The following is a 17,014-nucleotide window of genomic DNA, read 5'->3' as shown; positions in this document are numbered from 1 at the left end:
CACCGGAGAGTCTCACCTTCTCGTCATTTGTCTGGGAAATGTCTGTGGGCATTCCCTTCCCGGTGGTAGCTGAGGATGAGCCCAGGACTGAGATGCTCGAGGTCCTTGACTATCCTTCACCACCTAAGGAGTCGTCCACTGCCCCTTTGCATAATGTCCTTAAGGAGACATTGCTTAGGAACTGGACGAAACCACTCAGTAATCCCACCATCCCCAAAAATGCTGAGTCCCAATATCGGATTCACGGAGAAGCTGAGTTGATAAGGTCCTAGTTACCTCACGACTCTGTTGTGGATTTCGCTCTCAAGAGAGCCAGGAGTACTAGGATTTTGCCTCGGCACCCCCTGTGGTGAGAGTCTAGGACTCTAGACTCTTTTGGGAGAAGGCCTATTAGTCCTCTATGCTCGTGTCCAAGATCCAATCATACCAGCTCTACACGAGCATCCACATGCGGAACAATGTGGTGCAACTGGCGGACTTGGTGGACAAGCTCCCTCCGGAGCACGCCAGGCCTTTTCAGGAGGTGGTCAGGCAGCTGAAGGTGTGTTGTAAATTCCTGTCCAGGGGTGCTTACGACACTTTTGATGTTGCATCCAGATCCGTTGCTCAATGTATAGTGATGCGCAGACTCGCATGGCTACGTGCCTCTGACCTGGATAGTCGAACCCAGCAGCGGCTTGCGGATGTTCCTTGCCAGGGGGATAATATTTTTGACGAGAAAGTCGAGCAGGTGGTAGAGCAGCTCCACCAGCGGGAAACATCCCTCGACAAGCTCTCCCACCGGGCGCCTTCAGCACCTACCTCAACAGGTAGACAGTTTTTCCGGGGAAGGAGGATTGCTCCCTATGCTTACAATAAGCGTAGGTACAATCCACCTTCCCGACGGCCTTCTCAGGCTCAGTCCCAGCGCGCTCGTTCGCGTCAACAGCATGCCCCCAGACAGGCCCCTGCAGCTCCCCAGCAAAAGCAAGGGACGGGCTTTTGACTGGCTCCAGCTGAGTATAGCTGTGCCGGACGATTTACCGGTCGGGGGGAGGTTAAAATTTTTTCACCATAGGTGGCCTCTCCATAACCTCCAGCCAGTGGGTTCTTCAAATAGTTTGGTTAGGGTACTCCCTCAATTTGATCTCCAGACATCCAAATTGCCCACCGGGAGCTCAGTCCTTCAGTTTCCAGCACAGGCAGGTACTTGCAGAGGAACTCTCCGCCCTTCTCAGCGCCAATGCGGTCGAGCCCGTTCCACCGGGGTACGATGGGCTGGGATTCTATGCCTAGTGCTGGTTGCAGCGTCACTATGTAGACTGGGAGTGCATGTGTTCCCTTATCTCTGGCTGGTGAAGAACACCTCGGAGTCAGGAGCTCTACAGTCCATGCAGATGACTATTCAACTGCTGGAGCTAAATGTGATAAATTACCCGAAGTCCCATCTTCTTCCAGTTAAAAAGCTAGACTCCCAGATGGCTGATGCCAATCTCCCCGAGGCGAGGGCAGACAATCTTCTGTCTCTTGTCTCCATGGCCAGAGCGTCTCAGCAGATCACAGCTTGGCAGATGTTGAGACTTCTAGGCCATATGGCCTCCACAGTTCATGTGCACCCATGGCCCGTCTTCACATGAGATCAGATCAATGGACCCTAGCTTCCCAAGTGGTATCAAGCTGTAGGGAATCTAGAGGATGTGATGCAGCTGTCCACCGAATTTCACAATTCCCTTCAGTGGTGGACAATTCGATCCAATTTGACCTTGGGACGCCCCTTCCAAATTCCTCAGTCTTTCAAAGTGCTGACCACGGTTGCATCTCTCCTGGTGTGGGGAGCGCATGTAGATGAGCTTGGTCCCTCCGAGAATCAGGTCTTCAGATCAATCTCCTGGAGTTGCGAGCGGTCTGGAACGCTCTAAAGGCTTTCAGAGATCAGCTGTCCAATCAGATTATTCAAATTCAGACAGACAATCAGGTTGCCATGTATTACATCAACAAGTAGGGGGACACCGGATCTTGCCCCCTGTGTCGGGAAGCCGTCCAGATGTGGCTTTGGGCTCGCCGTCACGGCATGTTTCTCCAAGCCACTTATCTGGCAGGTGTAAACAACAGTCTTGCCGACAGGTTGAGCAAGATAAGGCAACCTCATGAGTGGTCGCTCAACATGGGCATTGTACGCAAGATCTTCCGAGAATGGGGCACCCTCTCGGTGGATCTTTTTGCCACTCAGTTCAATCATAAGGTCCCTCAGTTCTGTACCAGGTTTCAGGCCCACGACAGACTAGCATCAGATGCCTTTCTCCTGCATTGGGGGAAGGGCCTTCTGTATGCATATCCTCCCATACCTCTGGTGGGGAAGACTTTCCTGAAACTCAAGCAAGATTGCGGAACCATGATTCTGATTGCTCCTTTTTGGCCACGTCAGATCTGGTTCCCTCTTCTTCTGGAGTTGTCCTCTGAAGAACCGTGGAGATTGGATTTTCCAACCCTCAGAACGAGGGGTGCTTCTCCAGTCTCTGGCCCTCACGGCCTGGATGTTGAGAGCGTAGAATTCGCCTCCTTGGATCTTTCTGAGGGTGTCCCCCGAGTCTTGCTTGCTTCCAGGAAAGATTCCATGAAGAGGTGTTACTCTTTTAAGTGAAGGAGGTTTGCCGTCTGGTGTGACAGCAAGGCCCTAGATCCTCTCTCTTGTCCTACACAGACCCTGCTTGAGTACCTTCTACACTTGTCAGAGTCTGGTCTTAAGACCAACTCCGTAAGAGTTCACCTTAGTACGATTAGTGCTTATCATCAACCGGTAGAAGATAAGCCTATCTCTGGACAGCCTTTAGTTGTTCGCTTCATAAGAGGTTTGCTTTTGTCAAAGCCCCTAGTCAAACCTCCACCAGTGTCATGGGATCTCAACGTCGTTCTCACCCAGCTGATGAAACCTCCTTTTGAGGCACTGGATTCCTGCCATCTGAAGTACTTGACCTGGAAGGTCGTTTTCTTGGTGGCTGTTACTTCAGCTTGTAGAGTCAGTGAGCTGCAAGCCTTGGTAGCCCATGCTCCCTATACTAAATTTCATCATAATAAGTTCTTGCCGAAGGTGGTGTCGGAGTTCCATCTGAATCAGTCATTGTCTTGCCAACATTTTTCCCCGTCCTCATACCCGCCCTGCTGAATGTCAGTTGCACACATTGGACTGCAAGAGAGCATTGGCCTTCTATGTGGAGCGGACAAGCCCCTTCAGACAGTCCGCCCAAATGTTTGTTTGTTTCGATCCCAACAGAAGGGGAGTTGCTGTCGGGAAACGCACTATTTCCAATTGGCTAGCAGATTGCATTTCCTTCACTTATGCCCAAGCTGGGCTGACTCTTGAGGGTCATGTCACAGCTCATAGTGTTAGAGCCATGGCAGCGTCGGTGGCTCACTTGAAGTCAGCCACTATAGAATTGAAAAATTGAAAAAAAGGGAAGGGAAATGGGACTTGATATACCGTTTTTCTACAGTTTTTGCAACCACATCCAAAGCGGTTTATCTGGGGCGACGGAGGGTTAAGTGACTTTACCCAGAGTCACAAGGAGCTGCAGTGGGAATCGATCCCAGTTCCCCAGGACCAAAGTCCGCTGCATTAACCACTAGGCTACTCCTCCACGCCACAGATTTGCAAGTCTGCGACATGGTCATCAATCCACACATTCACATCTCACTTCTGCCTCCAACTGGATACCCGACGCGACACTTGGTTTGGGCAGTCGGTGCTGCAGAATCTGTTCGGGGTTTAGAATCCAACTCCACCCCACACACCCCCAGGCCCAATTTTATTCTGTTCCAGGCTGCACTCGCAGATGTTTCTTCGTAGGTCAATCTTTGTTATGTCCTCGCTGTTGCGAGGCCCAGTTGACCTTCTTTTGTTGTTTTGAGTGAGGCTGGGGGCTAGGGATACCCTATCAGTGAGAACAAGCAGCCTGCTTGTCCTCGGAGAAAGCGAAGATACTTGCCTGTAGCAGGTATTCTCCAAGGACAGCAGGCTGATTGTTCTCACCAACCCGCCCACCTCCCCTTTGGAGTTGTTGTTCTTTATTTGCTTTTTGATATAACTGAGGCGGGAACGGATGCGGGTGGGAAGATTGCCGCACATGCGCGGTGCGAGTCCCTCCCGCTCCGGAAGCTTAAAGCTTCTTTGATTTTTGCTGGAAAAATCCTCCGTTCCTGGGCCGCCGTGGACGCCGACCCATCAGTGAGAACAATCAGCCTGCTGTCCTCGGAGAATACCTGCTACAGGTAAGTATCGTCGCTTTTCTGCACATTGCCCCATTTTTAAGAAAATCTACCAGTCATGTCTAAAATTGTTTGACAACCTGTGTATTTTATGAAATATCTGTATTAAATTTTGCACTACTCTGTTTTACAGAGATTCTCAACTCAGTCCTTGAGAGACACCCAGCCAGTCAGATTTTCAGGATGTGATGCATAGTCATACAGTAGAAGTAGTACGTGCAAATCCAGTTCACGCTTATTAATTTAAAATATTCTGAAAAGCTAATTGGCTGGGGATTTCCTAAAGACTGGGTTGAGGACCCATTCTCTATCCCCAGCCCTTGCGTCCCACCTACTTTCTCATACTTGTCGTCATTACTATCACTGCTCCGGTTTTTTCATAACCTTTCCCTCCCCTCATTGACAGCTTTCTACTCCCTCTTCCCTTTTCTCACACTATCTTTATATCCCTGGCTTTCCATGAATACCCTCCACTTTCCTTATGTGCTTTTGCTCTTCCATTCTGCCCACCCCAACCACCAGAAGGAGTTACGGTTAACTTTGTGTCAACTTTCTATGGTGTATAGAGTTGTTCTCCGAGGACAAGCAGGCTGCTTGTTCTCACGACTGGGTGACGTCCGCGGCAGCCCCCACCAACCGGAAGAAGTTTCGCGGGCGGTCCGCACGCAGGGCACGCCCACCGCGCATGCGCGGCCGTCTTCCCGCCCGTGCGCGACCGCTCCCGCCAGTCCTTTCTTTTCCGCGCCTGGAGAGAGTCGTGCGACTGCCGCTCTCTCTTAGTCAGCCCCGGAAAACCGTCGCGTTCTTCGCGAATTCGTTTATTTTTTGTTTCTGTTGCCGCGCGCTCCAGTTTTCCTTTTTTTCCTTTAAAAAAAAAAAGAGAGCACGCGCTTTATTTTCCCTCGTTTTCTAGCGAGGGCGTCGCGTTGCGGCCTTGTGGCCGCGCAGTCGATTATTTTTCAAGGTGTGATTTACCACCACCATCGACGACTTTAACTTCGCCGACGCGATTTTTCCGTCGATGTCCTCGAAGGTCCCGAGTGGATTTAAGAAGTGTGGTCGGTGCGGCCGGCCGATCTCGCAGACCGACACCCACGCTTGGTGCCTCCAGTGCCTCGGGCCGGAGCACAATATCAAGTCGTGTTCTTTGTGTCTTGGTCTCCGGAAACGGACTCAGGTTGCGAGGCAAGTTCTGCGGGATCGTCTTTTTGGAACTTGCGCCGGCCCCTCGACGTCGACCTCGACGGCAACAGTATCGACGGCCGGTTCTTCGGTACCGGTATCGAGGCCCAAGAAATCGGCACCGATGGCATCGACCCCAGGAGCACAGGTCCCGTCGGCCCGCCGGTCCTCCGGTGAGGGTAGGGGTGAGAGGCCGCGTGGGCAATCGGCCCCGGTCACTCCCTCGGCCCATGGCCCTCGGGACCGAACCCTGTCTGACCCGGTTCCTCGAGACCGAGGGGGATCGACCTCCTCCTCCTCCATTCCACCTGGCACCGATGACGGGCACCGCAAGAAATCCAAGAAGCACCGTCATCGGTCACCTTCGATGCACCCGGCGCTCGGTACCGGCGAGGAGTCGACGCCGAAGCGTCCGCGTCGAGAGGAGAGATTCTCTTCGGTAGTGGAGGTACCGACGCGTCAGGGTCCCAGCACTTCAGTGCAGTCTCCTGGACCCGAGCAGCTTCCGGCACCGACACCTCTACCGGCCCCCCCGCCCTTCCCGGCAGCGGGCCTGGACGAGTACCTCCGAGCCATCCTTCCGGGGATCCTGGAAGGGCTGATGCGCCAGGCACCCCCGGCGCCGTTGACTGTGGCACCGGCGAGCTCTAGCCCGGTGCCGAGGCCGTCGACACCGCCGCCGCTTGCGGCGCTGGTCTCGACCGCCACGCAGGTGGAGTCCCCGTCGATGGAGGGAGCTTCGTCCCCGCCAGCGCGGGAGTCCACCGCTCGACGACACTGAGGCCTCGGTGCCTCGACGTCGAGCCGGGCCCGGTTAAGGACTCAGCTACATGAGCTTATGTCCGATACCGAGGAAGAGGCCTCGTGGGGGGAAGAGGAAGACCCCAGATATTTCTCCTCAGAGGAGTCTGCGGGTCTTCCCTCGGACCCCACGCCTTCACCAAAGAGGAAGCTCTCGCCTCCTGAGAGCCTCTCCTTTGCCTCCTTTGTAAGGGATATGTCTATTTGCATTCCCTTCCCCGTGGTCTCTGTGGATGAGCCGAGGGCTGAGATGCTCGAGGTCCTCGACTATCCATCACCACCTAGAGAGTCCTCCACGGTGCCGTTGCACAATGTCCTCAAAGAGACACTGCTTCGGAACTGGATGAGACCGCTATCTAATCCCATCATTCCCAAGAAAGCAGAGTCCCAGTACAGAATCCACTCGGACCCAGAGTTAATGCGGCCCCAATTGCCCCATGACTCGGCGGTCGTGGATTCTGCTCTCAAGAGGGCACGGAGTTCGAGGGATACCGCCTCGGCGCCCCCGGGGCGGGAGTCTCGCACTCTGGACTCGTTTGGGAGGAAGGCCTACCAATCCTCCATGCTCGTGACCCGCATCCAGTCGTACCAGCTCTATACGAGTATCCACATGCGGAACAATGTGAAGCAACTGGCGGACCTGGTTGATAAGCTCCCGCCGGAGCAGTCCAGGCCTTATCAGGAGGTGGTCAGGCAGCTGAAGGCGTGCAGAAAGTTCCTGTCCATGGGTATCTATGACACCTGTGACGTGGCATCTCGTGCTGCGGCCCAAGGTATAGTGATGCGCAGGCTCTCATGGTTGCGTGCCTCTGACCTGGACAACCGAATCCAGCAGAGACTGGCCGACGTCCCTTGCCGGGGGGATAATATTTTTGGTGAGAAGGTCGAGCAGCTGGTGGACCAACTGCATCAGCGGGAAACCGCCCTCGACAAGCTCTCCCACCGGGCGCCTTCAGCATCCACCTCAGCAGGTGGGCGTTTTTCCCGGGCCCGGCAGGCTGTGCCCTATTCTTTTGCAAAGCGTAGGTACACCCAGCCGGCCCGAAGGCCTCGTCAGGCACAGGGACAGCCCCAGCGCGCTCGTTCTCGTCAACAGCGTGCGCCTAAGCAGCCCCCTGCGCCTCCACAGCAAAAGCCGGGGACGGGCTTTTGACTGGATCCACGGGAACATAGCCGCCCTCAAAGTGTCCGTACCGGACGATCTGCCGGTCGGAGGGAGGTTAAAATTTTTTCACCAAAGGTGGCCTCTCATAACCTCCGACCAGTGGGTTCTCCAAATAGTGCGGTGCGGATACGCCCTGAATTTGGCCTCCCTGCCACCAAATTGTCCTCCGGGAGCTCAATCCTTCAGCTCCCATCACAAGAAGGTACTTGCAGAGGAACTCTCCGCCCTTCTCAGCGCCAATGCGGTCAAGCCCGTACCACCCGGGCAAGAAGGGCAGGGATTCTATTCCAGGTACTTCCTTGTGGAAAAGAAAACAGGGGGGATGCGTCCCATCCTAGACCTGAGAGGCCTGAACAAATTCCTGGTCAAAGAAAAGTTCAGGATGCTTTCCTTGGGCACCCTTCTGCCAATGATTCAGAAAAACGATTGGCTATGTTCCCTGGATTTAAAGGACGCATACACTCACATCCCGATACTGCCAGCTCACAGACAGTATCTCAGATTCCGCCTGGGCGCACGGCACTTTCAGTATTGTGTGCTGCCCTTTGGGCTCGCCTCTGCCCCACGAGTGTTTACAAAGTGCCTCGTGGTGGTAGCGGCGTATCTACGCAAGCTGGGAGTGCACGTGTTCCCATATCTCGACGATTGGCTGGTCAAGAGCACCTCGGAGGCAGGAGCCCTCCGGTCTATGCAGTGCACTATTCAACTTCTGGAGCTGCTGGGGTTTGTGATAAATTACCCAAAGTCCCATCTCCAGCCAACACAGTCTCTGGAATTCATAGGAGCTCTGCTGAATACCCAGACGGCTCGGGCCTTCCTTCCCGAAGCGAGGGCCAACAACCTCCTGTCCCTGGCTTCGCAGACCAGAGCGTCTCAGCAGGTCACAGCTCGGCAGATGTTGAGACTTCTGGGTCATATGGCCTCCACAGTTCATGTGACTCCCATGGCTCGTCTTCACATGAGATCTGCTCAATGGACCCTAGCTTCCCAGTGGTTTCAGGCCACCGGGAATCTAGAAGATGTCATCCGCCTCTTCACCAGCTGCCGCACTTCACTGCTCTGGTGGACCATCCGGACCAATTTGACCCTGGGACGTCCATTCCAAATTCCGCAGCCCACGAAAGTGCTGACGACGGATGCATCTCGCCTGGGGTGGGGAGCTCATGTCGATGGGCTTCACACCCAGGGTCTGTGGTCCCTCCAGGAAAAGGATCTGCAGATCAACCTCCTGGAGCTCCGAGCGATCTGGAACGCACTGAAGGCTTTCAGAGATCGGCTGTCCTACCAAATTATCCAAATTAGGACAGACAATCAGGTTGCAATGTATTACACCAACAAGCAGGGGGGCACCGGATCTCGCCCCTTGTGTCAGGAAGCCGTCGGGATGTGGCGTTGGGCTTGCCAGTTCGGCATGCTCCTCCAAGCCACATACCTGGCAGGTGTAAACAACAGTCTGGCCGACAGACTGAGCAGAGTCATGCAACCGCACGAGTGGTCGCTTCATTCCAGTGTGGTACGCAAGATCTTCCGAGAGTGGGGCACCCCCTTGGTGGACCTTTTCGTCTCTCAGACCAACCACAAGCTGCCTCTGTTCTGTTCCAGACTACAGGCACACGGCAGGCTAGCGTCGGATGCCTTTCTCCTCCATTGGGGGACCGGCCTCCTGTATGCTTATCCTCCCATACCTTTGGTGGGGAAGACCTTACTGAAGCTCAAGCAAGACCACGGCACCATGATTCTGATAGCGCCCTTTTGGCCCCGTCAGATCTGGTTCCCTCTTCTTCTGGAGTTGTCCTCAGAAGAACCGTGGAGATTGGAGTGTTTTCCGACTCTCATCTCGCAGAACGACGGAGCGTTGCTGCACCCCAACCTTCAGTCCCTGGCTCTCACGGCCTGGATGTTGAGGACGTAGACTTCACTGCGTTGGGTCTGTCTGAGGGTGTCTCCCGTGTCTTGCTTGCCTCTAGGAAGGATTCCACTAAAAAGAGTTACTTTTTCAAGTGGAGGAGGTTTGTCGTTTGGTGTGAGAGCAAGGCCCTAGAACCTCGTTCTTGCCCTGCACAGAACCTGCTTGAATACCTTCTGCACTTATCAGAGTCTGGCCTCAAGACCAACTCAGTAAGGAATCACCTTAGTGCGATTAGTGCTTACCATTATCGTGTGGAAGGTAAAGCCATCTCTGGAGAGCCCTTAGTCGTCCGATTCATGAGAGGCTTGCTTTTGTCAAAGCCCCCTATCAAGCCTCCTACAGTGTCATGGGATCTCAACGTCGTCCTCACCCAGCTGATGAAACCTCCTTTTGAGCCACTGAATACCTGCCATCTGAAGTACTTGACCTGGAAGGTCATTTTCTTGGTGGCAGTTACTTCAGCTCGTAGAGTCAGTGAGCTTCATGCCCTAGTAGCTCACGCTCCATATACCAAATTTCATCACAACAGAGTAGTGCTCCGCACCCACCCAAAGTTCCTGCCGAAGGTGGTGTCGGAGTTCCATCTTAACCAGTCAATTGTCTTGCCAACATTCTTCCCCAGGCCGCATACCCGCCCTGCTGAACGTCAGTTGCACACATTGGACTGCAAGAGAGCATTGGCCTTCTACTTGGAGCGGACACAGCCCCACAGACAGTCCGCCCAATTGTTTGTTTCTTTCGACCCTAACAGGCTAGGGGTCGCTGTCGGGAAACGCACCATCTCCAATTGGCTAGCAGATTGCATTTCCTTCACTTACGCCCAGGCTGGGCTGGCTGTTGAGGGTCATGTCACGGCTCATAGTGTTAGAGCCATGGCAGCGTCAGTGGCCCACTTGAAGTCAGCCACTATTGAAGAGACTGCAAGGCTGCGATGTGGTGATCTGTCCACACATTCACATCACATTACTGCCTCCAGCAGGATACCCGACGCGACAGTCGGTTCGGGCAGTCGGTGCTGCAGAATCTGTTTGGGGTTTAAATCCAACTCCACCCTCCAGGACCCAAATTTATTCTGGTCAGGCTGCACTCTCAGTTAGTTGCTCTTCGTAGGTCAATTTCTGTTATGCCCTCGCCGTTGCGAGGTTCCATTGACCTGGGTTCTTGTTTTGAGTGAGCCTGAGAGCTAGGGATACCCCAGTCGTGAGAACAAGCAGCCTGCTTGTCCTCGGAGAAAGTGAATGATACATACCTGTAGCAGGTGTTCTCCGAGGACAGCAGGCTGATTGTTCTCACCTACCCTCCCTCCTCCCCTTTGGAGTTGCGTTTCATCTTTTTGCTTGTCATTCAACTGGCGGGAGCGGTCGCGCACGGGCGGGAAGACGGCCACGCATGCGCGGTGGGCGTGCCCTGCGTGCGGACCGCCCGCGAAACTTCTTCCGGTTGGTGGGGGCTGCCGCGGACGTCACCCAGTCGTGAGAACAATCAGCCTGCTGTCCTCGGAGAACACCTGCTACAGGTATGTATCATTCACTATCTTGCAGTGTGAGCCATGCAAATTACCATGGTCTTGCAGCTCATCCTACAAGACCTGTTTTATGCAACAGAGGGCATAGATACGGTATTGAGCACCTCCCCTTCTCCTGTCCATGGTGGAGGAACAATCAGGAAGGGAGACAGTTTGGAGAGTGAACAGGGCTTAACACATTTTATGGATTTAGCCATTTGCTCACAAGTCTTTACTTGTAGCACATCAGATAGATGGATAAATCATAACATAAGTATGTTTTCCTTTTTATGTAATGCACTAATCACTTTTTAAAACTATAGGATTGTCAGATTAATCTCTAGGGACATAAAGTAATTGAAGACTTAGTATATGCATTATTTTACTTAATGATATTTATGGCATTAAGTTCAGTGTTAACAGAGTTGACCTGTTTTTGCTTTTATTTTTCCATTCAATAAAGCAGCAACCAGAGCAGCAGATGGCAATACCACCAATAGAGCTTCCACTAGAGGAGCCTCAGAATATCAATCAGCTGATACCAGAATTGGATCTCATGACAGAAAAAGAAAAGGAAAAAGAGAAGGAGGAAGAAGAGGAAGAGGAGGTAAGGACCATATTTATGCCATGGATTTTATAAAACATGATTAAACTTAACATCTGGTTTTGTTTGTAGTCTTGTGCTAAAAGCTTTTCTAATTCTACATTGTTGGCTGAGTATCTGATTCTCTGATGCAAGTTAAGAAAACTCAGTTGTTTTTTCTCCGCATGAGGAGCAGCGGTTCCTTCAGTAACTCCTTTATGACCCCCGGAAAGAGCCTTTTTTCTGTGCCATATGGTTGTTTTTCGATTTTTTTTCATTTAATTATTTTATTTCTCCAAAAAAAATGTTTTTAAACCCTTATCCTCTTTAGTTGGTTTCCCCATGTCTGTTTTCTTTATTTTTTTGCCGCAGTCCGCATTTAGCTTTGCTCAGTCGGGGTTTCCCCATTTTTGTGCCTTTATTTTTTTCTTATGCACAATTGGGCCTTTTAATTTAGCCAAAGCTGTCTTCCCTTTCATGTCATCGAATACTCCCAGTGGTTACAAATGTTGTACTCGGTGCAACTGGACCATCTCGGGTACTGATACGTATTCTTGGTGTAAACAGTGCCTTGGGCCCAACCGTAGCCCAGCAAATTATGTCCTTTGTCTTCGTATGAAGAAAAGGGCGCAAATTTCCTGAGAGGCTCAGAGAGAGAAACTTTTTGGAGCTCTGTTCAGTCCTTCGGCATCAAGGGGAGGCATTGACATCGGTAGTCAAGGTAGGGACGGCTGCTGCAAGGCCCAGAGACACTGGGAGCAATGAGGCGTCGAGTGGGTCTCCACCTGCCTCAAGACTTCCTGCTGTACAGGCTCCCCAGGACCAGCCTTTGTCAGGCCCCACACTGAGGCGACATGAGGATTCGTCATCGGCACCGAGGAGTGTAGGGTGAGGTGCATCGGATGAAGGAAGCACCGACACCGATCTCCTTCAACACACGGTACAGGAGCTCCGGGATATTGAGGAATCCAGCACCCGAGAAGTGTCTGCGCCAGGAGGAGCGCTCCCCCTCCATTCAAGAGGTGCCGACGCATGTGTCTCCTAGCAGCCGAGATCCTGCTCCCGCACCCCAGATGATTCGGCAACCTGAGCCCACACCGGCTCCTCAGCCTTTACCGATGGCAGCTCTCTACGAGCAACTCCAGACCTTGCTTCCAGAGTTCTTGGAGGGTTTGATGCTGCGATGTGCATCGGGGCTGCCTGCACCTACCATGCCTTCCGCTGTGGGCCCGCCTGGCCCCCAGCCCGCGGTGCGGCCTCTAACGCTGGTGCCGCTTGTGGTTCTGGTGTCGATTCCACCCAGGCCAGTTCTCCTTCAACGTCAGTTAAGGAAGCTTTGCCGGAGTTGAAGCCTCAATGCCGTTCTCGAGGTGGGCCTGGTCTCGGTCATCCCTGAGGGATGTCCCGCGGGACGTGGTGGAGATGAAAACGGTAACGGAATTCAAACATGAGTGGGATAAACATAAAGGAATCCTGTGCAGAAGGAAGGGATCCTCAGGAGCTTAGCCTAGAATGGATGGCAGAGCTGGTGGTTGGGAGGCGGGGCTAGTGCTGGGCAGACTTATACGGTCTGTGTTAGGGCTGGTGGTTGGGAGGCAGGACTAGTGCTGGGCAGACTTATACGGTCTGTGCCAGAGCTGTTGGTGGGAGGTGGGACTGGTAGTTGGGAGGCGGGGATAGTGCTGGGCAGACTTATAGGGTCTGTGCCAGAGCTGGTGGTTGGGAGGCGGGGATAGGGCTGGCCAGACTTATACGGTCTGTGCACTGGAGAGGACAGTACAAATAAAAAAAAGTAGCACATCTGAATTTATCTTCTTGGGCAGACTGGATGGATCGTGCAGGTCTTTTTCTGCTGTCATCTACTATGTTTACTATGTTTAAGTGCTGTCCGGATACCAAGGAGGATCCCAGGTACTTTTCCTCTAATGAGTCCTATGGGATCCCTTCTGTCCCTTCCCTTCCACCTGAGAGACGGCTATCTCCACCTGAGAGCCTCTCATTCACCTCTTTTGTATGGAAGATGGCTGAGGCTATCCCATTTCCCGTAGAAGTGGAGAATGAGCCCAGGGCTAAGATGCTCGAGGTCCTGGACTATACCTCTCCACCTAAGGAGGCAGTGACAGCTCCTCTACACAGGGTACTGAAGACAGTCCTCGTGTGGAACTGGGCATCCTCTCTGTCCCTGTGGGCCCCCCAAAAATGTGATACCCAGTATCGGATCCACGGGGAACATGGGTTGGCAAGGTTTCAGTTACCCCACAATTCTATGATGGTGGATGCCACTCTCAAAAGAGCAAAGAGTACTAGGGACTATTCCTCAGCTCCCCCAGGTAGAGAAGCTAGAACCTTGGACTCTTTTGGGAGGAACATGCATCAGGCCACTATGCTCATCACCTGTATTCAATCCTACCTACTCTTCACGAGCGTCTACTTGGGGAACTCGGTGAGGCAGCTGTCTAGTTTGGTCGACACGCTCCCTCCAGAGCAGGCTGAGCCTTTTTGCCAGCTGGTCAAGCAACAGCAGGTGTGTTGTAAGTTCTTGGCCAGGAGCACCTATGACATTTTTGATATGGCATCCGAAATCTGTGCCCAGGGTATAGCGATGCACAGACTGTCATGGCTGCATGTTTCTGACCTGGACCATTCGGTCCAGCAGAGAATGATGGATGCCCCTTGCTGGAGGGATAATCTTTTTTGGAGAGAAGGTTGATGAGCTGGTGGACCAGATCAAGAAGCACACTGATGCTATGTCTTCTCTCTCCTGCTGGACGTCTTCTGCAAACACCTCCTCATCTAGGAGGTATTTTGGTGAGTCACGAAGTGCTCCCTATTCCTACTCTAGGCGTAGGTACACTTTCTGCGGCTCGCCAGCCTTCTCAGGCTCAGCCCCAGCGCGCTCGTTCTCATCAACAGCTTGCACCCAAAGCCCCTGCTGCTCCCCAGAAAAAGCAAGGGACAAGCTTTTGACTGGCTCCAGCAGAGCATAGCCGCCATAAGTGTCCGTACTGTGCGACTTACCGGTTGGGGGAAAGTTAAAAGTTTTCACCAAAGGTGGCCTCTCATAACCTCCGACTGGTGGGTTCTTCAAATAGTTCAGTTAGGATACACTCTCAATTTGATATTCAAATTGCCCACTGAGAGCTTATTCGTTAAGCGCTCAGTACAAGCAGGTACTTGCAAAGAACTCTCTCCGCCCTTTTAAAGGCCCATGCGGTCAAACCCGTTCCACCAGGCAAAGAAGGGAAGGGATTCTATTGCAGGTACTTGCTTGTGCAGAAAAAGATAGGAGGGATGAGTTCCATCCTATACCTAAGAGCCCTGATCAAATTTCTGGTCCGAGAAAAGTTCAGGATGGTTTCCCTGTGCACCCTTCTTCCCATGATTCAGGAGAACGATTGGCTATGCTCTCTGGACTTAAAGGATACATATACCCACATCCTGATAGTTCCAGCCCACAGGAATTTTCTTCTATTTCGGCTGGAAACACATCATTTTCAGTACCGCATACTGCCTTTTAGCATCGCTTCAGCTCCCAGGGTATTTACCAAATGTCTAGCAGTAGTTGCAGCATCGCTATGCAGGCTGGGAGTGCATGTGTTCCTTTATCTCGACGATTGGCTGGTGAAGAGCACCTCGGATGAAGGTGCTCAAGAGTCCATGTGGAAGACTATTCAAGTGCTTGAGCTGCTAAGGTTCATAATAAACTACCCCAAGTCCCATCTTCATCCTGTCCAACAATTGGAATTCATAGGATCCCTTCTCAACATACGAGCTGTTCGAGCCTGTCTTCCGGAGGTGCGTGCGGACAACCTTCTGTCCCTCGCTTCCAAGGTTTGGACATCGCAGCAGGTCACAGCTTGGCAGATGTTGAGGTTGTTGGGCCACAGGGCTTCCACAGTGTATGTTACACCCATGGCACATCTTCACATGAGATCTGCTCAATGGACCCTGACTTCTCAGTGGTGTCAATCCACGGGGAGTCTAGAAGATGTCATCCGAATGTCCCCCGAGCTAGTACACTCTCTTCAGTGGTTGACAATTCGGTCCAATCTGACCTTGGGACTTCCATTTCAAATTCCTCAGCCACAAAAAGTGCTAACGATGGATGCATCACTCTTGGGGTGGGGAGCTCATGTAGATGGTCTCCACACTCAAGGAGCCTGGTCCCTCCTGGAGATGGGCCTTCAGATCAACCTTCTAGAGCTCCGAGCGATCTGGAGCGCTCTAAAGACTTTCCAAGATTGGCTATCCAACCGAATTATTTTAGTTCAAACAGACAATCATGCTGCGATGTATTACACCAACAAGCAGGGGAGCACCAGATCTCACCCTCTATGTCAGGAAGCCATCCAGATGTGGCTTTGGGCATGCCGTTTCAGCATGTTTCTCCAAGCCACGTATTTGGCAGGCATAAACAACAACCTGGCCGACAGATTGAGCAGGGTTATGCAACCTCACTAGTGTTCTCTGAACACTAGCATGGGGCACCCCCACGGTGGATCTTTTCGCCACTCAACTCAATCACAAAGTCCCTCAGTTCTGTTCCAGGCTTCAGGCCCGCAACAGACTAGCGTTGGATGCCTTCCTTCTTCATTGGGGGACAGGCCTTCTGTATGCATATCTTCCGATACCTCTATGGGAAAACATTTGTTGAAATTCAAGCAAATCCACACAACCATGATCCTGATCGCGCTTTACTGGCCGCATCAGATTTGGTTCCTCCTTCTTCTAGAATTGTCCTCCGAAGAACCCTGGAGATTGGAGTGTTTCCAAACCCTCATCACTCAGAACGAGGGGTCGCTTCTACATCCCAACCTCCAGTGTCTGGCTCTCACGATCTGTATGTTGAAAGCCTAGAATTCACTTCATTGGGTCTTTCTGAGGATGTCTCCCGGGTCTTGCTGACTTCCAGGAAAGATTCCACTAAGAGGTGTTACTCTTTTATTGTTAAATTTCTTTATTAATTTTCATTATATACAAAGATATACATCTTTGACAGATATTCCAATATTAGATAATTCTACAACATTATAGAAATATAAAAGGTATCCTATTTATAAAAAGAAAAATATTGGATTACAATAGTCCACAAAAAGGAGAGATCCAAGGTTTCATCAAAGGAAGTTGAAACTTAACACAATATCGTAAATAAAGAAATATGAGTAGGTGGTTATCCTATATCTAAAGCTATCCAGCAAATTCTATCGGTCAGTCTTTCTTGGTGTCCTGCATATCTAAAAAGGCACACAACTGTTCTGGCTCATAGAATATATATCTATTATCTTTAAAGAAAACCAAACGTTTACAGGGGAATCTCAGCTGAAAGGAAGCTTTAATCGTCAGGGTTCTTTGTCTTCCAAAAATTTATTCCTCCTTTGTTGTGTCCAACGGGAGATATCTGGAAAGATTAAAACTTCCCAAAAACTCGGGTCGAATATTTTAAAAGTATAAACGGAGCAATGATTCTTTATCCTGCAAAAACACAAATGTAATAATTGCAGTTGCTCGGGTTTTAACTTCTTCTCTGGATTGCTCTAAAAATCCTGATAAATCCAATGTCTCTGAAGAAACCTCTTGTTGATCTACAACTCCTTGTGATGAGACTAATTGTGACTTCTTTTTATCTCC

At 51.6% G+C, this 17,014-nt stretch overlaps 1 protein-coding gene and 1 long non-coding RNA gene across 4 annotated transcripts in view; one reads left to right on the top strand and one right to left on the bottom strand.

The window, feature by feature from the left end:
- Nucleotides 1-17,014, top strand: part of RAD21 (RAD21 cohesin complex component) — a 182,513-nt gene that overhangs the window by 115,104 nt on the left and 50,395 nt on the right. For 2 of the 3 annotated variants that reach the window (XM_030218270.1, XM_030218278.1), the window contains one exon: nt 11,267-11,410. In XM_030218270.1, the coding sequence (XP_030074130.1) occupies nt 11,267-11,410 (144 nt within the window). The remainder of the gene's footprint in view (nt 1-11,266; nt 11,411-17,014) is intronic. The other variant, XM_030218287.1, reaches the window with a different exon arrangement.
- LOC115479953 lies at nt 2,138-15,945 on the bottom strand. Its single transcript, XR_003943771.1, has 3 exons — nt 15,904-15,945; nt 14,453-14,458; nt 2,138-2,204 (listed from the first exon to the last, which is right to left on the bottom strand). It is a non-coding gene; the product is annotated as an uncharacterized LOC115479953 (long non-coding RNA).

The sequence above is a fragment of the Microcaecilia unicolor genome, chromosome 1, assembly GCF_901765095.1.
Source record: "Microcaecilia unicolor chromosome 1, aMicUni1.1, whole genome shotgun sequence".
In the NCBI taxonomy this organism is placed as follows: domain Eukaryota; kingdom Metazoa; phylum Chordata; class Amphibia; order Gymnophiona; family Siphonopidae; genus Microcaecilia; species Microcaecilia unicolor.
Note: the sequence above shows the minus strand (reverse complement) of the source record. Positions and strands in the feature narration are given on the sequence as shown.